The 24,643-nt window shown below is 36.2% G+C and overlaps 1 protein-coding gene across 3 annotated transcripts in view; it reads left to right on the top strand.

The window, feature by feature from the left end:
- Positions 1-24,643, top strand: part of LOC149808055 (uncharacterized) — a 147,232-nt gene that overhangs the window by 55,391 nt on the left and 67,198 nt on the right. For 2 of the 3 annotated variants that reach the window (XM_089973103.1, XM_089973109.1), the window contains exon 4: positions 13,142-13,729. In XM_089973103.1, coding sequence (XP_089829229.1) covers positions 13,195-13,729 — 535 coding nt within the window. In that variant the 5' untranslated portion in view covers positions 13,142-13,194. Of the gene's footprint in view, positions 1-10,647; positions 10,777-13,141; positions 13,730-24,643 lie in introns of those variants that run through there. The other variant, XM_089973116.1, reaches the window with a different exon arrangement.

Consider the following 24,643-nt stretch of genomic DNA (forward strand, 5'->3'; position numbering starts at 1 on the left):
AACAAGAATGCAAGTCAGATCAAAGCTTACAAAATGTTGGCAATATTTTCTCTCTAAGCATCATAAATAAATTTGGCAATTCTTTTATATTGCTTATTTTTAAGATAAAACCACCAGACATTAAAGGACCAGAGAATTCCAGACTTGCATAGGACACAGGTGATGTCCTAAAATATTGAGTGAACTAAGAAACAGTGCAAAATTTATCAGGAAAAAAGAAGAAAGAAAGAAATTTGTACACCTTACTGCATGTGGGATTCATATTATGCTGTAAAGAATCAAGTCAAATTTGTTGGAGATGCTTAAAAATAAATGAGCATTCATGATAATAAATTAATGTAATGTGTTCTTTCATGACCCTAAAATTTAAGTTATTATTCGAGCTTTTAGGCATATTTGTGGGGTGTTGTTTTTTGTAATTACTAACATACCACTATCTTCTTTACAAACTTGCTTTGTAATATTGGTGAACACAACTGATGAATTGCTCTGCATGTGATAATTAAAAGCCATATGTAGTACTGTGTATTGTGTTCCCTTTTCAGGCCAAAAGCCACATGCTGTTGTTGTTGTTGTAGGGTTTAGCACCATTTTTCAGCACATTATAGGCTATATTGGCAGCCAGTATAAATGGTGGATGCTTTAGACCACTCGGCCACTCAGGCTAAAGCCACATGCAGTACAATGTTACCTTTTCTAGCCAAAAAGCCATCTATCTGCAGTACAATGTTACCTTTTCTAGCCAAAAAGCTATCTATCTGCAGTACAATGTTACCTTTTCTGGCCAAAAAGCCATCTATCTGCAGTACAGTATTACCTTTTCTGGCCAAAAAGCCATCTATCTGCAGTACAGTGTTACCTTTTCTGGCCAAAAAGCCATCTATCTGTAGTACAGTGTTACCTTTTCTAGCCAAAAAGCCATCTATCTGCAGTACAATGTTGCCTTTTCTAGCCAAAAAGCTATCTATCTGCAGTACAGTGTTACCTTTTCTGGCCAAAAAGCCATCTATCTGCAGTACAGTAATACCTTTTCTAGCCAAAAAGCCATATATCTGCAGTTCAGTGTTACCTTTTCTAGCCAAAAAGCCATCTATCTGCAGTACAGTGTTACCTTTTCTGGCCAAAAAGCCATCTATCTACAGTACAGTAATACCTTTTCTAGCCAAAAAGCCATCTATCTGCAGTACAGCATTCCCTTTTCTGGCCAAAAAGCTATCTACCTTTTCTGGCCACAAAGCTATCTATCTGCAGTACAGTGTTACCTTTTCTGGCCAAAAAGCCATCTATCTGCAGTACAGTGTTACCTTTTCTGGTGGCCAAAATGCCATCTATCTGCAGTACAGTGTTACCTTTTCTGGCCAAAAAGCCATCTATCTGCAGTACAGTAATATCTTTTCTAGCCAAAAAGCCATATATCTGCAGTTCAGTGTTACCTTTTCTAGCCAAAAAGCCATCTATCTGCAGTACAGTGTTACCTTTTCTGGCCAAAAAGCCATCTATCTGCAGTACAGTAATACCTTTTCTAGCCAAAAAGCCATCTATCTGCAGTACAGTGTTCCCTTTTCTGGCCGAAAAGCTATCTATCTGCAGTTCAGTGTTACCTTTTCTGGCCAAAAAGCTATCTATCTGCAGTACAGTGTTACCTTTTCTGGCCAAAAAGCTATGTGCAGTATGGTGTTCCCTTTCCTGGCCAAAAAGCCATATGCAGTATGGTGTTCCCTTTCCCGGCCAAAAGCCATATGCTGTATGGTGTTCCTTTTTCTGGCCCAAAGCCATATGCAGTATGGTGTTCCCTTTTCTGGCCAAAAGCCATATGCAGTATGTTGTTCCCTTTTCTGGCCCAAAGCCATATGCAGTACGGTGTTCCCTTTTCTGGCCAAAAAGCCATCTGCATTAGGGTATTCCCTTTTCTGGGCAAAGTCATCTGCAGTACAGTCTTCCCTTTTCTGGCCAAAGAGCACAACATTTTAAAAGCTCAAGTCATTTTACAAATTTGATGACCGTATCATTGCAATCCAGTGAAAATGAGTAGTAGAAGCAGTCTATGCACCTAGGTATATAACCTACAAGTGTTCTTTCTCATTTTCATTGGAAAATAATGTTGACAATCATTTAACAGATTGGTTGTACCTATTAACTACACAGCACCATTCACTGGCCATATTTCCTTACTAGCAGGCTACCCACCCCACCCCCATGCACACAGTTGCTTGTTCCAGATAATTTGATATTGATTATTTTTATTTGCAATTTGGTTTGTTTTGTCTACCAACTTGTTGATGCATGTATCAGTCACAAACTGAGATCAAACAGGAAATGGATGTAACTGCTTCCTGTAGTGATCTTGAAACTGAAATTGTAGAATGAAAGTAATTTTTAGGTCAGTCTTGGTTTAAAATCATGTATGGATGGATGGATGGGTGGCACATCAGCACAATACTAGCTATAAAATGCTGATTTAAATTTTATTTCTAAAAGAGTAAAGATGATGACCTTTGAACTTTACACATTCATCTCTATGTCTGGTTGGTCCTAATGAAAATGGTATTACTTGGACTTCCAGGTTGGCCACAATAATGGCCATCATGGACATCTGCCTGAATGAGTGGTCATATCAACATGGGGTTTACACTGAATGACTTTCTTATGATGTCTAGTTGGTCCAGAATGAAAATGGTGCCAATCTCACATTCATCATGACCACTGTGGCTGCCATCTTTAAAATCTTGTTATTGCTACTCAGGAAAGGAAAGTCCAACAGAAATGAAATTTCATAAAAGAATTCTTGTGATGTTTAGTTGGTCCAAAATGAAATGGTCCTGATCTGATATCCAAAACTAGCTGCCATGGCTGCTGTCTTGAAAATTCTATTGCTACTGGTCATATTGACACAGTCAACCATCTGGACAATGTTATTGCAATTCCTTCGTAACAGATGGCCCTATTCACATGGGGTTTTCACCAGTTGATGTTTAATGGTATGTAGTTAGTTATGAAAATGGTGCTAAGATGGCTGATACAGTCATTCATTAGCTGTTCTGGTCCTTGAACAGAAAATCTCATGGAATGGTCTGCTGTCCATTGCCCATCTTCTGTCATGGACATTCATCTGTATGTTAGCACAAATTTGCTGTTGCTTCTTCTCCTAAACTGCTCAGAAGATTGCCATGAAACTTGACATGCATATACACCCCATGGTCTAGTTGGTCCTAGATGAAAATAGTGCTGCTTGTACATCCAATATGGCTACAACAATGGCCATCTTAAAAATCTTGTTATTATGTCTCACCCTGAATGGATGGTCATATCAGGATGGAGTTTTCGTTAAAAGACTTCTTACAGTGTCTTCTTGGTCCTAAATAAAAATGGGGCTGATCTGTTATCCAGTATGGCTGCCATGGCACCAATCAAATTACAGTACATTTATAAAAGTGAAAAACTTCATGCAGAACATACCACATATCATTTCTAATGATAACTTTCTGAGCAGAGTTTGGTAAGAAATTCTAGGCTCCCCAGCAGAACTTTAATATGCGTCACATTCCCAAGAAAAGAGTTGTTTAATAGAAATTTTGGGCCACCACAGAGTCTGCCATTACCCCCCCAGCCCCCAACATTTGTGGATGGTTGCTATGCCACCAGTAAGTTACTAAAACTACGTGGATTGGGAATATCAGTAATCAGTAGAACATGGACCACCTTCATCAGTCAGATGTTCTTGTTATAGTAGAACTCATAATCAGATTCATTGTAACCTTGTCCTTGAACTTGATCCAGTTGTACATCATATATAGATGGTTTATCACATTTCATAGCAATGCCCCTGCTTCAAGGTGAAGCTCACAGCAAAGGGAAATGTAATTATGACTTCTGTCCTTGACTGGATTATAACTTTTGAACCACTAAGATATGTTAATAAAACATTAACCAGTTATATATTATGACTGGACAATGTGTCACATGCCAAAGCCACATCCAGTGCTTCAATCTCAAGGTTATGCAGTCAGTGGAAATATGAATTGGTAACTTCCTCCATTGTTCAAGTTTTTATTTTGAACCAATGAATATATTGTAATCAAACTTTAGACTTCTATATATCTTGACTTCAGATTGTCTGGCATATTCAGTCTTGCACCCTGACTCAAGGTCAAGGTTAAAGTAAGGAATGATGTATGGCAGTGGCTTGTGTGCCACCTAGGCTTTGCCTTGTTTGCCCAGGAAGATATTTTGATACAACTTTACTCATGTCATCAGACAGTAGTCCCAATCTTGAAGGTCAAGGTCATTAACAAGGAAACGGTCACAAGACATTGTATCTATCTGTGGTACTTTTGTCAAAATTATGGACTGCCTAACCTAAATTACCAATAAGAAGATGAAGCTTCAGCCTGCATTAAACAAATGAATTTTTATTGATTTTTCTTACATTAAATGTATTGATTATTCGTAAATCAGATGCTGGGATGTGATGAAATTAATCATCAGTAAGTGAACATTTGATGCTCATTCCTAGATGTAGCCAATATGTCAAACATACTAGGTTAGTTTTACTTTAGCCCCATGCCTGGCATTTACATGTACATTTGTTTAGAATACTTTCTATTGTTTTGAGCGAAAGTCCTGCTTGTGTTAATGCAGGTTTGTTATTAGCAGTTAGAAAGGCGTGACTTTGGTTTTTATTAGCTGAAAAAGATGGTTTGTTTTTTTAAACTGGTTTTGGTAGACAAATGTAAGATGGAATTACTATCTGTTTTTTTATAAAGTTTGATATAAATCATTGCTGCTTTTTGTAATGCTGTTCTTTATAGTCATAAGAGTACTGGGCGTTATAAGTCGGGCCATTTTTATGGTGCAGTATGGTCTAACAAGATTCTGTTATAATAAAGCCTATAGCACAAAATAGGACGTTTAATTATGCCAAACAGCATTATAAAAGATTTTCATTTGGCATTATATCTAGATTCTTACAAAGCCTATAACACAAAATAGGACGTTTAATTATGCCAAACGGCATTATAAAAGGTTCTCATTTGGCATTATATCTAGATTCTTACAAAGCCTATAACACAAAATAGGACGTTTAATTATGCCAAACAGCATTATAAAAGGTTCTCATTTGGCATTATATCTAGATTCTTACAAAGCCTATAACACAAAATAGGACGTTTAATTATGCCAAACGGCATTATAAAAGGTTCTCATTTGGCATTATATCTAGATTCTTACAAAGCCTATAACACAAAATAGGACGTTTAATTATGCCAAACAGCATTATAAAAGGTTCTCATTTGGCATTATATCTAGATTCTTACAAAGCCTATAACACAAAATAGGACGTTTAATTATGCCAAACAGCATTATAAAAGATTTTCATTTGGCATTATATCTAGATTCTTACAAAGCCTATAACACAGAATAGGACGTTTAATTATGCCAAACAGCATTATAAAAGGTTCTCATTTGGCATTATATCTAGATTCTTACAAAGCCTATAACACAAAATAGGACGTTTAATTATGCCAAACAGCATTATAAAAGGTTTTCATTTGGCATTATATCTAGATTCTTACAAAGCCTATAACACAAAATAGGACGTTTAATTATGCCAAACGGCATTATAAAAGGTTCTCATTTGGCATTATATCTAGATTCTTACAAAGCCTATAACACAAAATAGGACGTTTAATTATGCCAAACAGCATTATAAAAGGTTCTCATTTGGCATTATATCTAGATTCTTACAAAGCCTATAACACAAAATAGGACGTTTAATTATGCCAAACAGCATTATAAAAGATTTTCATTTGGCATTATATCTAGATTCTTACAAAGCCTATAACACAGAATAGGACGTTTAATTATGCCAAACAGCATTATAAAAGGTTTTCATTTGGCATTATATCTAGATTCTTACAAAGCCTATAACACAAAATAGGACGTTTAATTATGCCAAACAGCATTATAAAAGGTTCTCATTTGGCATTATATCTAGATTCTTACAATAGGTGACAATAAAAACTTTAACCAATGAATGGGATCCATGACCAGTCCAACATTATATGAAGGGCACTCACTAGAGAGGACTTGTCGTAGAAAGTTATGCTTCCATTGTAAGGAAACATATCAGTAATAATGTACTGCTTGACACGAAGCCCATCATTAAAAAGGATCAATAACACTGGTCAACAGTGAAATCATTACTGACTTGAAAAGGCCCTAATCTGTAGTATTTTGGTGTGCCGAACACGAATATAACCGTGAAAAATTTGTATTGGCTCTCGTTTTGAAGATATTCATATACCTCATTTTCTATGTTTCACTGTGTAAATTTCTCCAGTAGGACTGCAGCAACATCCGGAATAATGATGTAACATTGCATAATACCATCATGCTCACATCATCCACAGTTGATTGCATCATTTTCTGATGCAATGCAATACTAATGCCATGCGGCTGCTGAAGTAAGTTGACGTCAGCAGTGTACTATACATGTGTAGGCCTATTATACTAATGCCAGGCGGATGCTGAAGCTGACGTAAGCAGTGTACTATATAAAGCCCAATCAGATAGGTTCAGCATTTAAAATATTTTAGACGTTGTGCGAGACAGTTCAAGCTACTGTTACATAAAACTTATTATTTTATCCATTTACGTACAATAAAGAACAGTAATGCCTCGAAAGTGTGTTAATACCGCGGACAATTTTTGCTATATTTGTGGGGAAGTGACATTTGCCAACCAGAAGAAAAGTATCAATTCTCAAGTGAAGAAGGCATATCATCTTTACTTCGGATGCAAGGTTGGTGACCAAGACAAGCCTTGGGCTCCGCATATATGCTGTGCTACATGTACAACACAGCTTTCACAGTGGTTGAATTGCAAAAGGTCATCAATGCCGTTTGCAGTCCCAATGGTGTGGAGAGAGCCAAGCAACCACCTAAATGACTGTTACTTCTGCTTGGTTCCTCCTCTTTCCGGCGGAATAACAAAGCGAAAGAAGTCGAGAATAGTCTACCCAAACATTCCGTCTGCATTGAGACCAGTTCCACATGGTGAGGGACTTCCTATTCCAGAACCTCCAGCAGAATATTCTCTTGATTCATCTGACGAAGACAAAGGTGAGTCGACCTGTTCTTCTCCTGGTCCATCAGCATGCAGTGATCCAGATTTTCACTGTGGTGCATCATCAACCCCACACAGAATAACACAGGAAGAACTAAATGACCTGATTCGTGATTTGGACTTATCAAAGAACAAGGCAGAATTGCTAGGATCAAGACTCCAACAATGGAATCTTCTAGAAGAAGATGTCACAATTACTGCATATCGAAAGCGCCACCAGCAATTGGAGCCTTTCTTCAGAAAGGAAAGTAATCTGATATTCTGTTCCGATATTGAGGGCCTCATGAATGCTTTAAAAATCACTCATGACCCACAAGAATGGAGACTATTTGTGGACTCTTCGAAACTGAGTCTCAAGGCTGTGCTTTTGCACAATGGAAACATTCTTCCATCTATTCCAGTAGCGTATGCTGTCCACATGAAAGAGACATACGATAACTTAAGGCAGCTACTGAATTCCATTGAGTATAACAAGTACAGCTGGCACCTCTGTGGTGATTTGAAGGTAGTTGCCCTTTTAATGGGACTGCAGCAAGGATATACAAAATACATGTGTTTCTTATGCGAGTGGGATAGCCGAGCAAGGGAAATGCACTACATGAGGAAGGAATGGACTCACAGGCAGAATGTAGCCATTGGAGAGAAGAATATCCAACACCCAGCTCTGGTTGAGGCTCAGAAAATCTTGCTACCACCCCTTCACATCAAACTAGGTTTGATGAAGAACTTCGTGAAAGCCACTGACCGGACTTTGCCAGCATTCCGATACCTGCATGAAAAATTCCCTCGACTCAGCGAAGCAAAGATTAAAGAGGGAGTTTTTGTGGGTCCTCAGATTCGAGAGCTTTTCAAAGATGACCGGTTCAACAACTTGCTGGAAGGTGACGCGAAACAAGCATGGAATGCTTTTCGCCTAGTTTCTACAAACTTCCTCGGAAATGTTAGGGCAGAAAACTATAAGGAACTAGTAGAAGACATGTTGATGAAGTATAAGAAACTTGGCTGCAATATGTCTCTAAAGATTCACTTCCTTCATTCCCATTTGGATTTCTTTCCTAGCAACTGTGGTATTGTTAGTGATGAACACGGCGAACGTTTTCATCAAGATATCGCAACAATGGAACAAAGATACCAGGGAAAATGGTCCACTACAATGCTGGCTGACTACTGCTGGACACTCCTCAGAGATGCTCCCGAACAGCTGTACAAGAGACAGGCGAAGAAATCTAAGATGTAGTCAATGACTTGATTTTTTATAGGTAGGCTATTACAGTTGACCTTTTACTATTGGAATGCATTTCGTTATGTAAACATTAATTTCTTGCAGATTACAAAAAAACTAGAGCCAATTTTGCAATTTGACTGTCATATTCGTGTTCAGCACATAAAAATTGATAAGAATTGACTAATTTTATTTCAGTAACATGACTTTTGTAAAAATTTGTTGTCCAGTGTAATGAAACACAAACAAATGAATGGGGTCTGACCAGGCCCAATTTCTCACTACTGAGGACTTTCTGTTAGGGACCACTGTTATTCATCCTTTGTATGGAGAGGTAATTATATATTGTTTGACATTACCATATTTACTTGCTTATAAGTCAAATCAAACTGCAAAACAACAGAGATCCTGATCTGCCGTAGCATAATGCATCAGCAGATCAGGTTCTGTGTGGTTTGTTTTACTAATTACTCTAAATAAACTGCACAGATCCAGATCTACTGGCACATTATGCGATAATATATCTGGGTCTGTGTAATTTGCAGTTAGACTTATCTTATAAGCAAGTATATACAGTATATCGGTGGTTGGTATAATGGAACTCATACAATTACTCTCTGCTCATTTACCAAGTTGACTATAATCCATTTGATACAGAGTCAATTACTAAGGCCTATTACATATAGAATTTGGGGACTTTTAAGTCAGTACATGTCATTGGAGTCTTAATGGTTAACAGAGAATCAATCCATTAGTACATGGCTACCCAGACTCTATCTGCATAGATAATGCCAGGGAAAAATACAGTTTAACCTGCCCCCCCCCCCCCCCTTGCTGATTGTTGACATCAAGTGGATACATTCAGATCCCCTCATCCACCCCACCCCCCTTGAGCAATTGTTGATATCATAGTGACATTCATAATGTGCATGACATCAGAAATAATGTTAGGGTAAATTAGAGCTAAATAAATCTTACAGCATCCTTTGTGAATTTTATAATTTTGTTTACTTTGTTCTTGCAAAATTTAATTTAATTTACTTTAGTCAATGCTCACAGCTGTCTTGTTCCCTCGGGTTTAGGGCAGCTCAGTTTCATTTGACTTTATTTTTTCTCTCAGTGCCAGTTTTGGCTTTCCATTGTATACTAGAGAAAGCAAAAGCAAGCCACTTGATCCAAGCCAAGAATCCCTGTTTTTCTGAATTGGGTCACCTTGTTCATCTTGGTTGAGTCATCATAACTTACTGTATATTAGTACGTGTTAGACTGTTTGTGTCCAGTGTTAGCAGAACACCGTCATCTCTTTCTGATGTGAATCATATTACTTGAACTCTCTGAAAGATACTCAGAGGCAATCGTAAGAATGCATCCTAGATTGTAAGTATTTGGCAGACAAACATACAACTAGACATGGGAAGAATAGATCCTTCAAAACACTTGATATTTAAGCCATTGATAAAATACCAGCACCTTTCATTTTTAATTTTATTCCTGCGGTTCTTCAAATGACGGAAATGGACAAGGAAGAAGTTATCATTTTTTACCTCCCTTGTAATGGGGGTTGGGTGGAGGGAGTTTCTATCATGGGATGGAAAAGGCTGAGGACATTCCAGTAGCCTCTCTAGAGTCACCACAAACAACTTTTTACAATACACGTCAGAATGAAGTCCTTGTTTTATTCACTAGAAACTGTTGGACAGTGATTGTTTGGTTTGCTAGAATATAATCAGGTTCACAGAAGAATATGCCACGGCAGCTTCAGTTGGTTATTGACTTCTGCTTAAAGGACTGATCCTATTTTGGGGGTTGAGCTGGGATTATTAAAACTATTTCCTGATTCTAAATAGTTTGAAGGAAAAAAAAACAAAGCCACTTTTCCTCTGATTTATAGAAAACAAAAACAAGAGCTACTTCTATCCATCATATTAGCTGAACATTTATATCGTGTGATAAAAAAAGAAAATCTTGGTTAGATTGAAAGAACCCAGGCTGCCCAGCCCAGATTAAATGGCTGGTCCCTAAGTACTACATTGATTGCCACCTAGTTAATTGTGCTTTGTTGTATAATGGCTGCATACATGCTAATATTTTAATGGCTGCATAACTCTGTTTTTGTGTATGTGTGATAATGCCCCAGCTAGCTTGCTTCATTAAATGCAAATAGTTCAATGGCTACATTACAGTGTGTGATTATGCCCCAGCTTGTGCTGGTTTATTGGCAAATAATATCTGTAGGAATTGACAAGTGCCAGAAGTGTTGCACTGGTGAGAAGGAATTATTTTAAGTTGACAAATGGCTTCAGGCATTTTGATTGTGAATTGTTTATTTTTGTTGTTGTTATGAAACTATTTCAACAGTAGAATTACTCAGTACAGAGAATCACACTGGACAGGAAGAATCCAGAGATAAATGGACTTGGATGCAAAGTCAGGTTTGTTATACATAGCGCCACATCTTGAAGGTTATAAATACTTAAATTTGATACTTAAAGAGAGAATTCCTGTTGAACCATAGCACAAGACTTTAATATTGTCTTTTATTTATTTATTTTTGGGGTAATTTTGTTTCCAGACTAATTTAGTGCCATCAAGAAACTACTCCAGCATCTCTTTTTCCATTGATAATGTAAGCAGTCATAGATTGTTTATAATAGTGTAAATGATATATATCATAAATAATTTTTTTTAGCTAAGATTTAGCTTAACATCAGGTTGAAGGTATGTTTTTAGAATGATGAATTAGTACAACATTGAATGTTGTTGAAGACATGAATTGTTCAACATACTTTAATATGTTTATGTTACTGTACATTATTGTTTTATAATTATTTAATTTTTCTTGCCTGTGAAGCATTATTAAGCCAACACCTACAGGAGAGATTGCTTATTTGACAGTATGGTCATGGGCATCAACATTAAACTTTTGCGTTTATCTTTGTTTCTCTGGCAGTGTCATATCTACAGTAATGAACTTGATGGCTGTATTCATTTTATGCATACCACAGGCTGTATTCATTTTATGCATACCACAGGCTTTATGCTCAAGTGATTATGTAAAGTTTTTACATTTAGCTAAATTTCTCTGACTCTGTTTTATGTACATTTGTGAAACTTGATGGGTGTATTCATCGTGGAGAGTACTACTCAGAACAGGCAAAAGTAGGTCATAGTGATCTGCATTTAATGCTGCAAGTGATTACATTCAGTTTTTACATTTACTGTTGAATGTAGTCTGAAAATTTCAGCTTGGAGGGCACTTATCACCTGCAGGCAAAAGTAGGTCATGCTTTGGTAATTTTGCACGGTGTTTTGCTCTACTGATCAGACCAGAGGAGCTTATGGGATGGTCTATTTTCTGTTGTCCATCCATCCGTTTGCATAAGTTCACTATCAGTATTCCTCCTAAACTAATAGGATGATTAACTCAAAGCTTATCATGCATTATCCCATTGTCTAGTTGTTCCTAGATGAAAATTATGCTACTCTGACGTCAGGATGTCTGTAACAATGGCCATCTTGAAATCTTGATATCGCTACTCATCGCACATGGATGGTCATATAAACATGGGATTTTCACTAAAAGACTTCCAAACGATGTCTACTTAGTCCTGAATGAAAATGGCACCAGTCTGATATCCAGTATGGCCACTACAGCAGCCGGTTTACTGTATCTCTATAAATATAAGAGGTGTTTGGATGAACACTGGCTCCCTTAGTTTCATATCCCTTCAAAATTCTAAAGCACCAAATTTATATCCAGTGGCATTATATCTACCAGTAATTAATGTGTCTATTCATACATTTATTTCATCTTTTATTCTACCACAAGTACTCTTTAGCTGGTGGTTGGTAGAATTTACTAGATGTAATAGACTTCAGTTGTAGGTTTAGGTTTTCAGTTTTATTTTATGTGAAAACTACTATGTGCTCACTTATAAGTCATATATAACTTGAAATAACATAGACCCTGATCACACATCACATAGTGTGCCTGCAGATCAGGTTTTGGTCTACTAATTACTCATAACAAACTGCATAAATCCAGATCTGCCAGTGCATTATGTGATGGCAGATCTGTTTCTGTGTAGATTGCAGTTAGACTGAAGTTACAAGCAAGTTTATACATTAGACTTGGTATTATTAGTGGGGAAATTCATTAAGATGTCTTTGGACTTGCATACCTCTGTCAGCCATCAATATTGTCACATTTTCCCCAATAATATCTTGCAAATCTCTACCAGCCATCAATATTTTCACATTTTCCACAATAATATCTTGCAAATCTCTACCAGCCATCAATATTGTCACATTTTCCACAATAATATCTTGCAAATCTCTCCTAGCCATCAATACTGTCACATTTTCCCCAATAATATCTTGCAAATCTCTCCCAGCCATCAATATTGTCACATTTTCCACAATAATATCTTGCAAATCTCTACCTACCATCAATACTGTCACATTTTCCACAATAATATCTTGCAAATCTCTCCCAGCCATCAATACTGTCACATTTTCCCCAATAATATCATGCAAATCTCTCCCAGCCATCAATATTGTCACATTTTCCACAATAATACGTAGTGCTAAGTTTCTTAAAAATTGTAATAACTTTTGTTGTTTTGAGGCAGTTAGAGGGATAAATCCATTTTACAGAAATTTTACTGGCAGAATTATGCAGAATTCCAGTCCATAAACTAGCATTTCTGTGGAATATGTATCAGACATATTATGTCGACCTAATTTAGGCCATGATCACAAGGTACAATAGTAATAAAAGTTTCTTTTTATTTATAGGTCTCTAATAATGAACGGATGATATCTTGTGGAACGTGGCATCAGGTTTAAGCATGGCAACATTAAACAGAACTGAGAATAATTTATTCATTTCGGAGGGTCCTCGAGACCGACCCTACCACACTATGGACCGCCGGGTGGTGTCAGAAGTAGCCACTGCAGAAGTGAAAAATGGAATGCCAGAGTTTCGACCAATTACTACAGAAGTAACACAACTTCGGCCAATCAAACTTGATGCTAGTGCTTCCTTAAAAAGGGGTGCTTCAGAAAGTGTTTTCGCTGAGATGAAACCAAATGGATCAAAACCTATTCAGTCCAAAAGGTTCAATTCAGAAAGTTCAGCACGTAAAATGGATCACAGTATAAATTCAGAGTTTAGAGAAGAGATGCAACATCAAACATTTTCATCATCTCATATGGACACAATGTCATCGACACATACAGAATACTCACCCAGTTCTTCTCAGACAAATTCCCTTTTGCGGCAGACGGTTACAAGCCGAGGGTCTGGCTCATCGGAACCAGGTTCACCCCCTGTAACATTGCCCAGGAGTAAAGAAAGAGTCACAATAGAGTTCAAACGAAGAGGTAATTTCTGAAAAAAACATTATCATCAAAGATAAATTTATCTCATTATTATTTTAACTTTATTCATGTAAATTAAACAGGTTTTCTTGCTTACAGTATATGCAAATTATTCCATATGGCTTAGTTGCAAGTGTGAGTGATCTTGGAGGTGGAGGATGCTGGATTATCCTAAGGAATCCACAAGTCTTGTAGAAGTGGCATGTCCTGCTGCAAAAAATCACATCCATGATTGCAGAGTTGCAAAGCATGCACATTACCTTTGTCCTAGCTTTCCAGCTCCACTAATTCTCCACACATCTCCATATAAGTGGATGGCGATTCTGATGCCCAACTAGCCCTGAGACCACTAAAAAAATTACATTTGGGCCTGTAAACTTTCCTGTAACCAGCCCAGTTTTTGTAAAGAACAAAGAAATTCTTCCCCCATGCTGAGCTTTCAGTTCAATATCAGTATTGTCATCTCCTGCATATATCACCCATGCCAGGCTAGTGGGTCAATGCCAGTAATGTTGCCTCCTGCATATATCACCCATGCCAGGCTAGTGGGTCAATGCCAGTAGTGTTGCCGCATATATTTCTTCAGGATCTGCAATGAAAAACTAGTGGCTTTCGATTAAGATTTTCACGCTATATTTTGTCCTTCAAGGATAGGCATTTTCAGTGCCATATCTGGTTGAAAACAGTGTGCTGTGAAGCCTGCCATAGTGGACACTTGCATAAAAAGAATATTTCTGGCCTATTCTAATTCTAATATAGTTATGATTATTTTAACTTCCTTTATATAGAGAACACCTTTTAATAAAGGACAAATTTTCTGGTACTTTAAATGTCCTTTATTGACAGGTTTCAGCATATTCACCTTTGGTGTACTGCAAAACAAGAAATAGAGACTTTAACAGAGATTTTAACATAGTGAAATATTTCTGTATATTATCCAGTTAAACTAGTAACCAAGTTGTCAAATGATCAAGAGTGCATCAGGGTTAGCTGTGATGTACTTACAGATCTTGTTCTATGCTTTTTGTATAAGATTACTTCATCATAAGGAAACTGTAGCACAAATACTTTTTCTCTGACATGCATTAGCGCGGTGAGACATAGGTATAACTTTTCCACTGGCGGCGGCATATGTCTCTTGTTCATTAGTATGGCAGGATATAGATATCACTTGTCTGCTGGTAGCATCATGTCTTTCCTGCATTATCATGGCCGGACATAGGCATCATATGTCTGCTGGTGGCTTTATTGTTGGCATCAACACTGTTTTGCATTAAAAGTTCTGTGTTCAAGTGTTTGGAAGTCAGATGCATCAACACATGAACGCAGGTGAGACACCAATTTTGCTGAACATGTGCTGTAGGACCATTTGATGAATTGCCAAATTAGAGATAACCTCATCTAATTTATGAGAACGACATTTCTTTTAAAAATTAGATTACTTGATTAGATAGTCGTTTTGGGTTCATAGTGAAAATTTCATAAAAATTGGATCAAAGATCATGAAGTTATAACGATTTTAACTTGCTCGTATCATAGAACTAAACAAGACAATATGTCAGAGCGTCATTTAACAAGCAACTTTATAGGTCGACAGGCTTGGCACAGCAGACAGTATTACAGAAAGAATCAAACAGAATTCTGCTTGAGAGTCGGCACTGTTCATTGGAATGTTGAATGTTGGGAATTCATCATTTGGATTACTAAATTCAAGTGTCACCCATAATTTTGTTTTAAGTCTTTATGTCTGAAGTGACATGTCAAAATTTATTGATTATCTATTAAAACAAGAGTCTTTATGGTCTTATGCTACCTGGAAGAAACGATACCTCCAGTCGAGTTCATTTCATATCAAGCATCCACTTGTCTGTCAGACAAGCCAGAATATAATGACTTTTGACTATTAAGAGTCACTTATTGTTGTTATTAGGTCGATTATATTTGGCATTGCTGTCGGTTTGCTATTTAAATTTGAAAAAAATATGTATGTTGGCATGTTTGATGATATGTACATGTACCATAAAATGGCAAATGTGTATATAGTATATGTAGGGAACTTGTACTACTGTGTTTAAAAGACTTGTGAAATCTGACTGCATATTGACAACATTTCAGGAGCAAGAAACCAAAGTTCTTGTTAAAACTCAAACTTAGATAACCTTTCCTATAATGATTACATAATTACTACTTGTCGTACATGACAGCGAATTAAATTTGTTGGGCATTCTTGTATTTAAATATAAATGACCTGTTTAAATTTTCTGGATATTTGGTGGTTTTTAAAAAAAATAGTTTTTTGTACACATTTTTGGAACTTTGACCTACTGGACTTTTTTGATAAAAACCTTGTCAACCCAAGTAAAAATCACTAAAGGTTAACAGATGAAATCTGGTATGCTTGTTAAGCAATGAGTAAGATGGAAATTCTGCATGTCTGGATTAGGGTCCATTTACATTGGGATTTAGCTGCTACTTTTGGTCACCGAGAACCCCTTTTTTTAAAATCCCATTAATTTATGTTCTGCCCCAAATAGAGAATCATTTTTTAGATTTTAATTTTAAAACGGCTATTTATGGAAGTAAAACACTAGAAAATTCTCTTAAAATCCACCTTGTGCTAGTTTATAACTTGTGTATGTTGCTTTCAGTTATGTGTCATACATAAACATTTATTGCACATATATACACACTGTGGAAATAGCCATTGAACTGCAGTCCTTGCATTCATATATACACTGTGGAAATAGCCATTGAACTGCAGTCCTTGCATTCATATATACACTGTGGAAATAGCCATTGAACTGCAGTCCTTGCATTCATATATACACTGTGGAAATAGCCATTGAACTGCAGTCCTTGCATTCATATATGTGCACTGTGGAAATAGCCAATGAATTGCAGTCCTTGGATTCATATATACACACTGGAGAAATAGCCATTGAACTGCAGTCCTTGCATTCATATATACACACTGGAGAAATAGCCATTGAACTGCAGTCCTTGCATTCATATATACACACTGGAGAAATAGCCATTGAACTGCAGTCCTTGCATTCATATATACACACTGGAGAAATAGCCATTGAACTGCAGTCCTTGCATTCATATATGTGCACTGAGGGAAATAACCCATGAATTATGATCACACAAAAGTTTATTGCATGCATATATGCACTGTGGAAATAGCCCATGATCTACAGTCACACAGAAAAGTTTATTGCATGCAAATATGCACTGTGGAAATGGCCCATGAATTGCAGTCACACAGAAAAGTTTATTGTATGCCTATATACATTGTGGAAGTAGCCCATGAACTACAGTCACACAGAAAAGTTTATTGCATGCAAATATGCACTGTGGAAATAGCCCATGAATTGCAGTCACGCAGAAAAGTTTATTGCATGCATATATGCACTGTGGAAATAGCCCATGAATTGCAGTCACACAGAAAAGTTCATTTTATGCATATATGCACTGTGGAAATGACCCATGAACTACAGTCACACAGAAAAGTTTATTGCATGCATATATACATTGTGGAAGTAGCCCATGAATTGCAGTCACACAGGAAAGTTTATTGTATGCATATATGCACTGTGGAAATAGCCCATGAACTACAGTCACACAGAAAAGTTTATTGCATGCATATATGCACTGTGGAAATGGCCCATGAATTGCAGTTACACAGAAAAGTTTATTGCATGCAAATATGCACTGTAGAAATAGCCCATGAACTACAGTCACACAGAAAAGTTTATTGCATGCATATATGCACTGTGGAAATAGCCCATGAATTGCAGTCACACAGAAAAGTTTATTGCATGCATATCTGCACTGTGGAAATAGCCCATGAACTACAGTCACACAGAAAAGTTTATTGCATGCATATATGCACTGTGGAATAGCCCATGAATTGCAGTCACACAGAAAAGTTTATTGTATGCATATATGCACTGTGGAAATAGCCCATGAACTACAGTCACACAGAAAAGTTTATTGCATGCATATATGCACTGTGGAAATGACCCATGAATTGCAGTTACACAGAAAAGTTTATTGCATGCAAATATGCACTGTGGAAATAGCCCATGAACTACAGTCACACAGAAAAGTTTATTGCATGCATATATGCACTGTGGAAATAGCCCATGAATTGCAGTCACACAGAAAAGTTTATTGCATGCATATATGCACTGTGGAATAGCCCATGAATTGCAGTCACACATAAAAGTTTATTGTATGCATATATGCACTGTGGAAATAGCCCATGAACTACAGTCACACAGAAAAGTTCATTGTATGCATATATACATTGTGGAAATAGCTCATGAACTTCATATTAGTTCATGACATATTTATTTACTGACATTTTATTATTATATTTGCATTACACTGTCCACCTCTTGCTGTTCGTAACAAATTCAAACGATAGTCTCGTTTGTAAAAATTTACCATTACATAGCATTTCACCATGTTCACAATTTGTAACCGAACTTCTTCATATGATATCTGTGTCATGTTTGTTTTACTTGTTTGTTTGAAATTCAGACATGTCTGAAATGGAAATGTAAGGCCTAAGGTCCTCTACCAGGTCAGCAAGTGGGATTAGAAGAAATAAATAGGTCAGAACTATCCTCACCTGTTTCTTTTCTGCTTGAGAAAATTCAAACAAATGTCAAGATTTTGAATTCCTTATGCTGAAGTAACCATTCCCCTCCACTTATTTTCGACATTTGGGTGTACATCATTTTCATTCTGTGATGATTACTTTAAAAACAAATGCAGCAAAGTGTTTGCTGAAGATTGATCCTCTCTTTTCTGTTTTCTATCAGTTATTATCAACCATACACTAGAGCCTAATCAAAATCAGTAAGACATTTCCATCACTTACTAATAAAATCATTAAGACATTTCTGTCAAGTAGTAAATCAAAATCAGTAAGACATTTCTGTCAGGTCCTAATCAAAATCAGCAAGACATTTCTGTCAGGTCCTAATCAAAGTCAGTAAGAAATTTCTGTCAGGTCCTAATGAAAATCAGTAAGACATTTTTGTCAGGTCCTAATCAAAGTCAGTAAGACATTTCTGTCACATCCTAATCAAAGTCAGTAAGACATATCTGTCAGGTACTAATCAAAGTCTGTATGACATTTCTGTCACATACTAATCAAAGTCAGTAAGACATCTGTCAGGTCCTAATCAAAGTCAGTAAGACATTTCTGTCAGGTCCTTATCAAAGTCAGTAAGACATATCTGTAAGGTACTAATCAAAGTCTTTGGCATCCATCACACTTCATTTAGAAAGCTTGGGGAGAACTCAATTTAGTCTGTCTGAAATCATACATGTCTATATTTTGTCTATATTGTTTTGTTTTTAATGCACCTTATAGGTGCCATAGAGATAACTTTTGCTGCACAACCTAAAATGAACACTATTAATTTCCAATTTCCTGCTGTAATACAGACCCTTACATTTAGTTACTACTGACATACAGGCTCATCAGCTAATGTGGACACATGCCATGCCTTTTCATCTAACACTGCTTGAACTAAAAGGTTTTAAAGGGTGCAGCCAAATTCATATCGCATAAAATTCTTCCATTATGATGCTAATTTCTACTGGCAATTGGTGATATAGAAACTGGAAACATTTACTGTAAATGTCATTTCTCTGTGTATATGCAATTAAAAAGTGCGTCACTATCAAACAAATGTTTGGTGAATTAGGTATGGTAAATTGTTATCGTGGTTATAATTTAGGTCTTTTCTTGTATACTTTCATTTGAATAGTTCATTATTTGTTACAAGACAGCAGTTCATGGAGTTATTTTTTTTCTTCTCCAGACAGTTCCAACTAGTATAGGTCATACCCTCACTTAAGTTCATGTAGACCACAATGGTGGTCTAGCGGTTAGAACGTTCACCTCGAATGCGGGAGGTCGTATGTTCGAACCCCGGCCAAGTCATACCAAAGACTTGCAAAAATGGTACTAACAGTTGCCTCACTTGGCGCTCAGCATTGAGAGGTTAGTGTTAGGACTGATTGGCCTGGTGTCAGAATAATGGGACTGGGTGGGACATCATGCTACATGTCTGTGGCATGATGCCTCAGTGCTAGACATTGCTATAAACTGCCACACTGCAGACATCATAGTGATATGACTGAACTTTCTGTAAAGCTACTTTAAAAATCCAAATCAAGTTCATGTATATCATTAACCCAAATATCTGGACCGTCCAATTTTCTGGACACCATATTTCCTAAATTTTCAGTAATAATTTTCATTTTTAAATTCTTGTTATGGACACAAAGTACGTCTGTTTAAGCCAATGGGAGAGAAGTAAAGTTTTAACATAAAAACTGACATATGCTTTACCCTATACCCAAAAATGTTTGATTGAATAGTTGACTGTCAGATCTTGAGACTTTGATTGAATAGTTGACTGTCAGATCTTGAGACTTTCATGAATAGTTGACTGTCAGATCTTGAGACTTTGATTGAATAGTTGACTGTCAGATCTTGAGACTTTGATGAATAGTTGACTGTCAGATCTTGAGATTTTGATGAATAGTTGACTGTCAGATCTTGAGACTTTGATTGAATAGTTGACTGTCAGTTCTTGAGACTTTGATGAATAGTTGGCTGTCAGATCTTGAAACTTTGATTGAATAGTTGACTGTCAAATCTTGAGACTTTGATTGAATAGCTGACTGTCAGATCTTGAGACTGATGAATAGTTGACTGTCAGATCTTGAGACTTTGATGAATAGTTGACTGTCAGATCTTGAGACTTTGATGACATTAGCTCAGATTGTTCAGACCCTGTCAGCTTTTAAGCTGTACTGGTCATAGACCAGAGGAGCTTATACAATTGTCTGGTGTTTGTCGTCCATCTGTCAGTTAGAACAAATTTGCTATCGCTATTCCTCCTAAACTATTTGGAGGATTGACAAGAAACTTTACACACATTCATTTCATGGTCTACTTGGTCCTAAATGGAAATTGTCCTGCTTGGAAATCCATTATGGCTACCATGGTCCATCTTATATTTTTTAAAAACTATTTCTCCTCAATGAACGGTCATATCAGCTTGTGATGGCTAGTTTGTCCTAAGTGAAATTAATGCTGATATGACATCCAAGATGGCCATTAGAGTGGCCATATTGAAAATCTAGTTATCACTAATCATCCTTCATGGATGATCAAATCAAAATGTTTTTTTTTTACTGATAATCTTCTTATCATGCCTAGTCGGCACAATAAATGAAAATCATGCTGCTCTGACATCCAGTATGGCCACCATAGCAGCCATCTTAAAAATTTTATCACAACTTTACATGAACAAAAAAAATCATATTGCCATGGACTTTCAACCAGAAGACTTCCTTAGATATCCATTTGGGCTTAAATGAAAATGGTGAATGATGTGACAGCCAATATGGACACCACTCAGTGACCAGCTTGAAAATAATATTATCTCAACTACTCCTGAATGGATGGTGTATCATTATGTGGTCTTCAGTGAAAATGATGCCAATCTGACATCCACTATGGCCACCCTAGAAAAAAATCTTGAAAATATTATCTCTGCTTCTCCCATAGTAATGGCTATATCAGCATGGGTTTTTTACCAATAGATGTCTTGTGGTCCCTAGTTGGTCCTACATTAAAATGGTGCCAAACTTACATCCAATATGGCTATATCAGCATGAAGGTTTTACCAATAGATGTCTTGTGGTCCCTAGTTGGTTCTACATTAAAATGGTGCCAAATTTACATCCAATCTTGGTATATCAGCATGTTTTTTTTGCCAATAGCTGTCTTGTGGTCCCTAGTTGGTCCTACATTAAAATGGTACCAATCTTACATCCGATATGGTTGCTACAACGACTGTCACCACTTCTGGAAGGAAGAAATGGTATTATCTTGAATTTCTGCCAAGCAGAACATCAGTCCCTTCAAGTGACTATTGTTTAATCTTTCTACTTGCCAGGATTTTTATTAGGGGTCTAATCTTTCTACTAGCCAGGATTTTTATTAGGGGTCACCATATTCTTACTTATCTCTTATCTCACCTGAAGAATTTCTAGTCATGAATTAGTATATGGAGGTGGCCAAGATAATTTTACTTTCAGTTCTTACTACAGTACATTAAGAATCAAGGTATTCTTCATTTTCTGTGTAGACACCATGAATGAGCTCTGTTTACTGCCAACATTGTTTTGACCCAGCAGGAACTTATTCAAAAAGGGGAATATAACTCTTACCAAAAATGATAACTAATGTAGAAATGTTCTTAATTTAACACACCAAGACCTTTGTGAGCACTTATCCCCAATGTAGAAATGTTCTTAATTTAACACACCAAGACCTTTGTGAGCACTTATCCCCAATGTAGAAATGTTCTTAATTTAACACACCAAGACCTTTGTGAGCACTTATCCCCAATGGCGGTGTATTTACACCCAAAATGACAGCGTGTTTCCACTCACAACAAAATAAACATGCCTAAAAACTACAATAAGTATTTTTTTCTTTGTAAAAAAAATGGCAAAACATTGATTATGTAAGGGTTCTTTATTTGCAAGCAAGGATATAAAAATGCAACCTGTTTACTAAACCTGCTTTCAACCAGCACTAATGATTGAATGAACTGGGCCCATTAAAACATAATAGAGATATAAAAAAATGAGAAAAATCATAATTTTTGTTTGTACCCATTATCCAGACAGTTAGAACAGTAATAATTTTAATGCCTGAAAAATTGGATGAATGTTGGTATTCTCTCATTCAGTCAAATTCTTTTAAGTTTTTGTAATTATGTAAATTAGAGCAAATATGAATCAATTAATTCTGTAATTAATAAAAGAAATGAATATAATAATTAACAGATGATTATTATAATGCTGTTCCATACATGATGAATATCAGATATTAAAATGGACTAATGACACACATGATGTTAACCATTCGGATGAAACTTTATTTCACAATATTTTTAGAGATTACAGTATCTATTATTTCACAGTATTTTTAGAGATTACAAGATCTATTTTATCACAATATTTTTAGAGATTACAAGATCTATTTTATCACAATATTTTTAGAGATTACAAGATCTTTTTTATCACAGTATTTTTAGAGATTACAAGATCTATTTTATCACAATATTTTTGAGATTACAAGATCAATTTTGTCACAAAAAAGTAAATTACTGTTCATTGTGACCAGATTTCAATATGTTTCTACATTTTTAGTATAAGCAACACTACTGACTGTCTTTATTATAATGAAATTAACAAAATCAGATTAAAAAACCCATTGTGATCATCTTGACAATCTACTTGATCGGATAGTCTTGTCAGCGTGGGGTTTTCACTAAAAGACTTCTTATAATGTCTGAGAGGGACTCTTGTTTTTTATTTGATAATTATGTATGAAGGAAGTACAAATGAAATTGTGTCTTTCAACTTGGGTTTTAGGTCACCTTGTGGGACATAAGTTAGGTGTCAGTGAAGGTGTCTTTTAAATGTATTTCCATGTTTAATTAAAATTACTGGGACAAGTTGGTTATTACTAAATTTCCCAGAACTACTTTTCAGCACTGCAGACAGTAACATTTATTTAACATATGTGTCATGATTCATTTCTTTTTAATAATATTACTGTGTACTAGCACTACGATGTTACCCTTTGACAATACAGATTTGAAGCTGTCTGCAAAAATTAAGTATTTTCTATATGTGCGCTGTCACATTTCTTTGTTGAGTCTTTCCTAAGTCAGGCAGATATAATAACATGATCAGAAATCAGTATCTTAATTGCATTTAATTCAACATAGTGGCCCGAGGGAGGTAAACATGGACAAACTTTACATAGGAAAGGTCTTTTGTATTATACATATTTGTATCTACTTAAACATCTAGAAATATAGATCCAAATGCTTTGTAATCCTTAAACAGTAATTCTAATATTGTCAGTATTCAGCATGCAAAACTTGTATGTGTAAGGGTTCATTATCATAGTTTATAATTTTAGACAATTATTCATTGAATTATAATTTGTAAAAAAATTCTTTTAAATGTTACTGGTTATCAAATTTGTGCATTGCTGATTCATCTTGCATCTGGGGCTATTTTTTCATGTGCAGGAATTGAAAGGTGAGCCTGGATTTAATGAAATGTTGAAAATTATCTGCACTTTTTTCTTTCCAAAACTATTTCTACAAAATAAAATCTATGTAATAATCAGAATCATAATAGGTGATGATTCAATATTAAATTTTGTGTGTTATGTACCATATCCATGACCCTACAACAAGGCCAATGTCATAGTAAGGGAAAATGTTGTTGTTGTTGGGTTTTAGCGCCATTTTTCAGCACACGATAGGCTATGCATGGCAGCCAGTATTCATGGTGGAGGAAGAACGCGGGCAAGCTTTCTCACATACCCACATTGGAAGGGAAAATGTAATTCTTTGACATTTATCATTGTTCAGCTTATAACCTTTGAACCAGTGTAAATATTTTAATGAAACTTTTGCAAGTTATATATCTGGACTAGATGGTATGTTGGGTACCATGGCCATGACCTCTGCTTCATGGTAAAGGTCACAGCAAGAGGGTTTGTTGGGTACCATGGCCATGACCTCTGCTTCATGGTAAAGATCACAGCAAGAGGGTTTGTTGGTTACCATGGCCATGCCCTCAAATTCATGGTAAAGGTCACAGCAAGGGGGTTTGTTGGTTACCATGGCCATGCCCTCAAATTCATGGTAAAGGTCACAGCAAGATAAAACTTAATTCTGTGACCTAATGTATCCTTGTTTGGAGTAGACCTTATGAACCACTGAAGATATTTTAATGAAACATTTTGCAAGTATAATCATGTATCAATACTTGATAGTTTGTCATGCA

This window comes from Sinohyriopsis cumingii, chromosome 1 (assembly GCF_028554795.1).
Source record: "Sinohyriopsis cumingii isolate HCF-2022 chromosome 1, ASM2855479v2, whole genome shotgun sequence".
NCBI classification, from domain to species: domain Eukaryota; kingdom Metazoa; phylum Mollusca; class Bivalvia; order Unionida; family Unionidae; genus Sinohyriopsis; species Sinohyriopsis cumingii.